Below are 6311 nucleotides of genomic sequence, written 5' to 3'. Positions count from 1 at the left end.
CTCACAAGCTTGTCATAATTACAGCCAACCTGCACTAAGTGAGACAAACAAGTCGCAAACCTATCTGCGGAAAGCATGTCCACTTCGGTGGACAAGTTAGCACGTCTGTGTAACTACAGGAAAAAAGTCAAGAAGAACAGGAAACTTACTACTGGTGACCTCTGGGAGATGGGAGAAGACATATTTCTTCTTTATACACACACATTTTCAATGGAGGGACTTTACAAGGCAGTGTTTTTAAATAAATGAAATCAGAGTAAATGCTTCTACGATATAGTTTAACTTGGATTTTAAAATACTAAAATTTGAAAATCTTTATACATAGTCTTTGAATTCTCAAGATGAAATGGAATAATTGGATGAAATTTCTACAGCTATTAAAATTACCTTAATTCTAAATGAATAAACTGAGATGCACCAGCAAAAAAAGGCAAAGCAAAACAAAACAAAAAAACACTTTTTCAATAAACTTACAAAACAAGAAATTAAAAAGAATAAAAAGGAAATTACATTTCATTCTATCAATTTACACAGAAATCAATCCTTTTCTTAATCTACCATATCTCCACAGAAAACAAAGATATGTCGAAAAAAAGTTAAACAATATCAACATAAAAGACAAGCTGCTTCTAAAATGAGACAAGCAGGATTAGGGACACCTGGGTGGCTCAGTCGGTTAAGCATCTGCCTTCGGCTCGGGTCATGATCCCACGAGTCCCGCATCAGGCTCCTTGCTTGGTGGGGAGCCTGCTTCTCCCTCTCCCTCTGCCGCTCCCCCTGCTTGTGCTCTCTGACAAATAAATAAATAAAATCTTGAAAAAAATTTTTACAAAAAAGAGAAAAGTGGGATTAAAGTAAAAAACTGAACAGTTATCTTTGACTGGCAGTGTGGCTCAAAAGAAGTCCACATGTATTTTTAAAACCCAGCAGGGCAAGGACATCTGAGCATGCCCAAAGCTAAGGTGTTAAAAAAGTGACCTATATTAAGTTCGGCCAAAGAGAAAAATTAAATCCCCACGATGAACTTCTAAGAAGATGCTGACACAAAGCACTGGGATTTACCGAACCCGCTCTCCTTTTGTGCACAGTGACTGTGGCTGCTCATTTACTACACTAATTGAAAATAAATACTGCCATCTATGCAAACTGAAGCTCATCCCGGAGTCACAGGATTTGAGAAACAGGGAATAAACCTGCACTAAGAATAGCAAAAGAACACAAGATCTCCTAAAGCTAATTTTTCCCACCCTCTTTCAAGTGCTTAGTCACTTCTGTCTATTTACAAGGAAGACCATTCGGCATCCTCGAAGGGGGGAGAATTCTTTTCCAGGCTGTCCTGTCACCTGAGCCGCCCCAGACCCTGTCTCCAAGCAGCCCGGCAGAAGGCGGCGGCCAGCTGAGCGTCCCCCCCACTCCAGACCAGAGCCAGAAGCCACTGGGGCTCTCTGGGCTCTGCCTCCGTCAGCAGCAACAAAGACGGGTTTGTGGAAAGGCCGTGTTCTTCCCCGACACCCAGTGCAAAGGTAAGGACTACACCACACGCAGCCTGACAACAGCCCCGCTTGCTCTCCCCGCGCAACTCCGGGGATGGGGGCTCCCCACAAAACCGAAAACCGGGCGCCAGCAGGCTCTGGAGCCTACTTGCAGGAGAGCCGCTACCCTAACATCTGATAACATTGTCTCGGGCTCCGCAAAGGCAGGAACAAAGGCGAAGTTTTTCATGAAACGCTGTAACTTAAGACTCAGCCCTAGGCACGGGCCAGGTTTTGCACTGAGCGCCTACTGTGTGCCCGGCATCACCTGCCAAGGTCCCACTCACGCCGACAAGTCGCTGGGCGCACACGCCCATGGCAGAAACACACCTGCAAGAACTTTCTCACCTAGACACCCTGCCAAGGAGCAAGCACACGGTCTCCCGACAGAACTCTAGGCAGTAACACCTGGAACGAGGTGGTCGACCCGGCAGGAGTCTGGGGCTCAGCCCGCGCCTCCCGGAAGGTCACGAAGGGCTCTGACAACGCACTTGCAAGACTCAGGATGGGGCTCTTTCTCCTTCCAAGAAGGCAAGGGCTACAAGAGACACGCTTCCTCGACCTGCACATCAAACCCCACCGTCCTCACTCCCCAAAGCCCCCACGACGACGCTGAGCGCCCGAGCCCACCGCGCAGGTGGCCGTCTTCCCCGACCAAGTCTAAAGGCACGCGGCAGCCTCCTTTCGAAAGCGTGCCGAAGGTCAGAGGCTGCGTCTGCCCAGAGCTCGTCCCTGCGGGGGCCGCGTCCTCCGCACCCCCAGCCCCCCACCAGGCGCCGGCACGGGCCGTCAGGCCGCACGGCCCCTCCGCGAGCGCCGCCCGGCCCCCGCCGCCCCGCGGGCTGCCCCGCGCGCGCGGCGACACGGGCAGGGCCCCGCGGTCCGCAGCCTCCCCGCCGCACGGCCCACGTGCCGCGCCCTCCCCGCCGCCCGCCGGCCCCGCGGCCTCCCGCCGCCCTGCCCTCCGCGCGCCCCGCCGCCGCCGCGCCCCACGGGGCCCCGGCCCGCGCGCGCCCCCCGCCGCCCGAGCGCCCCCGCGCCGCGCCGCCCGCAGGCCGCGCCCGCCGCGCCGGCCATGGTGGGCGCCTCACCGTCGGGCTGAGGAGCCGGGCCCGGCTGCGCCATGGCCGGGCGGCGGCCTCGCGCAGCGGGGCCGGCGGGCGGCCGGCGTCCCGGGCTCCCGCGGGCTCAGCTGGCGGAGGAGGCGTCGACCGAGCCGCCGCCGCCGCCGCCCAGGGAGGAACCGCTAAGGCTCGAGCCGCCGGCGCCGCCACAGCCGCGGGCAGAGACGGACCGGAGCGCCGACCTCCGCCTCCTCATCCTGACAGCGGGAAATAAGCAGTGCGCAGGCGCGGGGGGACGGGGCAGCACGTGACGCCGCCCGAGGGGAGGGGCGGGGCCTCGCAGCGGGCGGCGCGGCGCGGGAGGAGGGGGCCGGGGGGGAGAGGCTGGGGGTGTGAGGGCCGCGGGGACCGGGGAGGGGGACGGTCGGCTCCCGGGGGGCGGCTCGCAGGCCTCCGTCCCAGCACAGGGCAGAGAAGAACCTAGTATGGCCAAGGACGGGCGAGGAGGCCGGGTGGTGGGCCAAGTGAGCGCAAATGCAGCCCCCACCCCGGCTGGCTGTGTGACCTTGGGCCAGTCACTTAACCTCCCGGAACCGCCCAGGGCTTCCTCTGCGGGGCGGCTACGGAAAGGTTAAGTGGAGTAAAGCGTGAGCACCTGTGTGCGATGTGACTTCTAGGGGCCAGGTACTGTGCTGGGTGCTGGGGAGACGGCCCAACACAGTTCCCCGCACTCATCGTGGGGGGAGAGGAGAGATGACATGCACCCAGTGCCGTCCCTCCACCTGGGCGAGAGAGCCTGACCTAGGCACCGTGCGTTAGAGGCCCCCCTCTAGCCCCCTGTGGTTACAGCCCTCCCACAGGGTGCCGGGACCGTGCCCACCTGGCACCTGTGTCCCTCCTGCAGGACCAAGGGCTGGGAAATGTGAGCCCAGGACCCCCCCCCCACCACCAACACACACACACACACACACACACACAATGGCTGGAGGCTGTGCCTCTTCCCCACATTCATCCTCTCTAGGGCTCGGACTGGACATCCCCACACGTTAGCTAAGAGGCAGCTGTGTTTGCGGGAGGGGGCGGCACATCACTTGGACATTTGAGTTGCTGTGTGCACAGAATGCAACAAGTGGGCCCTGGGCCACCACTGCAGCCCGCCCAGGGCTCCCCTTACCACCTCAGTCAAGTGCCCAAATCTCAGGAGTTCAGGAATCCTGAATCTGAGCCTGGTCTTCCGCATCATCAAAGATGTGTATTTGTCAAGGTAGAATAGAATATATTAAGGTTGACAGTTAGAAGAAATGATTTATAATTTTAAATAATCCAGGTAGGCAATGTGGCATCTATTTGTACTTTCTTTTTTTTTTTTTTTAAGATTTTATTTATTTATTTGACAGAGAGAGACACAGCGAGAGAGAGAACACAAGCAGGGGGAGTGGGAGAGAGAGAAGTAGACTCCCTGCTGAGCAGGGAGCCCGATGCGGGGCTCGATCCCAGGACCCTGGGATCATGACCTGAGCCGAAGGCAGACGCTTAATGACTGAGCCACCCAGGCGCCCCATCTATTTGTACTTTCGCCCTAAGTCCTGACATCGGTGGGGGGTGGGGGGGGACACCTAAATACAGACTTGAGTTTTTTGAGCAGTTAATATCCTCGGATGGCTGGTGTACCTTTGAGAAAGCAAGCAGGGTCATTTCCCCTACCCACCCACCCCCCCTCGCCTTAAATGTCTCTTGTCCAGGATAGGGCAGTCCAGTGCATCCTCTATCTCGTGATGACTAACAAGAGGCAGGAGCCATAAAGATAGCAGATACTGATGTCCTCTATAGAAGGGACTCTTTACAGTGAGTAAGAGGCATGTTTACTGCTATTGATAATCTGGGGCTTGAAGCCAGGCCCTCAAGATCAAGGTCACTCAGAAATGGTCAGGCTGGGGCGCCTGGGTGGCTCAGTCGTTGAGCGTCTGCCTTCCGCTCAGGTCGTGACCCCAGGGTCCTGGGATCGAGCCCCGCATCGGGCTCCCTGCTCGGCAGGAAGCCTGCTTCTCCCTCTCCCATTCCCCCTGCTTGTGTTCCCTCTCTCGCTGTCTGTCTGTCAAATAAATAAATAAAATCTTTAAAAAAAAAAAAAGAAAGAAATGGTCAGGCTGCTGATTTGGACACCTGGAGCTCCCCATGCAAAACAAGTGTTTTTTTAAAAAGCAATTTTGAAATCAGGTAAGGAGCATGCAAGAGTTGTGTACATTTTCCTATTTTTACATAAGTCCTAAGACTCAGCAATTCCACCCCGAAGTATGTATTCTAGAGAAACTAGTGTGTGCTCAAAGCCTTTATTAGGTGTAAAAAGCAGGATTCCTCCATTCTGAAAGAAATCAAGAGACAAGATCTAAACATGTAAAATAATTACTTACCAATTACATTGCACAGGTAGACACATATAAGATATTCGAGACGGCATAGTTTATAATACAATAAACAAACAAATAACCCAAATAAATCTAGTTCACCAACACTAGAATAAATAAACTGGAAAGTATTCATACAATGGAATACTCTACAGCAATGATGATGAACAAACTACCCCTACATATTCAACGTAGATGGACCTCACAAACAAGGTTTTGAGGGGAAAAAAACAAATTATAAAATAATACATACCGCATGATTCCATTTATATAAAGTTCCCAAACAGGCAAAACTAAATATGATGCACATGTAGTAAACTAGACAGGAAGAGAAGGGTATCACAGAAGTCATAACAACGGCTCCGGAACCAGAGAGGGTGGGCCATGTAGTTAGGAAGCGCACCTTAAGAAGTTTGCCATCTAGGGAACTGGCAACGCACCATTTCTTAACCCGGGTCCATTTAAACTAGTTGCAAATATGGGATGCAGACGTAATTTAGGGGAGAAAGATTGAGGGATATTTGCTTAAAATGAGCACATTTGATGCAACGGCTGGAAAGTTCTTGTTTTTGTGCTGCATTAACAGTCAAGGCATGTGGATTATAGGAAGTGATGCCCATCCCGCACTTTGCCCTGATTGGGTCATATCAGCAGCGTTGACTGTGTTTGTTCTGAGCACATTTATTTGCAGGGGGACACCGACCAACTGGAGTGGGTGGAGCTCCAGGGAATGAAGAATCTGCAAGGTATTCTGTGCAAAGTACACAGAGATATCAGAGAAAGGTACTCTGGTGACAGTGGGGGGGTGGGGGGTGGGGGGAGACAAGGATGACTTGAGACATGAAGCTGTCCTTAAATCCAGAAGGTCAGTGGGTACAAATGCGCTGCATGCCCAGAGATTGCAGTAAGACAGACTTCAACTCAACCCAAAGAAGAACTCTCTCTGTGAGAGCTAACCAGGGCTACCTTTGGAGGCATGAGCTCCTTGTCACTGCAAGTGTGTAAGTGGAGCTGGCTGGCAATCGGTCAAGGGTGCTGGTGAAGGACTCCTGCCACAGTTGGGGGATCAGATTAGACCATCTGTGCAATCCTCTTCAGCCTCAACAATGACAATAATAAACCTGATGCCTTTTGAACTTCACTAGGCACTGTCCCGTATATTATACAATTTTACTCCTCACAACCCAAAAGGTGGACAACAGGCACAGAAGAGATAAACCAAATTTTCCCGGATAAATTCCATTTCAAAATTCTATCCTGTGCAGACATGGCTATCAGGCCAGGTGTCCCAGCTTGGGATTCAGCTAATA

The 6311-nt window shown here is 53.0% G+C and overlaps 1 protein-coding gene across 6 annotated transcripts in view; it reads right to left on the bottom strand.

Moving 5' to 3' along the window:
- Positions 1–5441, bottom strand: part of RABEP1 (rabaptin, RAB GTPase binding effector protein 1) — a 77962-nt gene extending 72521 nt beyond the window's left edge. For 4 of the 6 annotated variants that reach the window (XM_081805900.1, XM_081805902.1, XM_081805905.1 and 1 more), the window contains exon 1: positions 2624–2669. In XM_081805900.1, the coding sequence (XP_081662026.1) occupies positions 2624–2657 (34 nt within the window). In that variant the 5' untranslated portion in view covers positions 2658–2669. Of the gene's footprint in view, positions 1–2623; positions 2670–5254 lie in introns of those variants that run through there. The other 2 variants (XM_081805901.1, XM_081805904.1) reach the window with 2 other exon arrangements.
- Between the last annotated feature and the right edge of the window lie 870 nt (positions 5442–6311).

Source organism: Leptonychotes weddellii, chromosome 15 (assembly GCF_054177405.1).
Source record: "Leptonychotes weddellii isolate Sample4059 chromosome 15, ASM5417740v2, whole genome shotgun sequence".
Taxonomy (NCBI): domain Eukaryota; kingdom Metazoa; phylum Chordata; class Mammalia; order Carnivora; family Phocidae; genus Leptonychotes; species Leptonychotes weddellii.
This window is presented reverse-complemented; position numbering and strand designations above follow the sequence as displayed.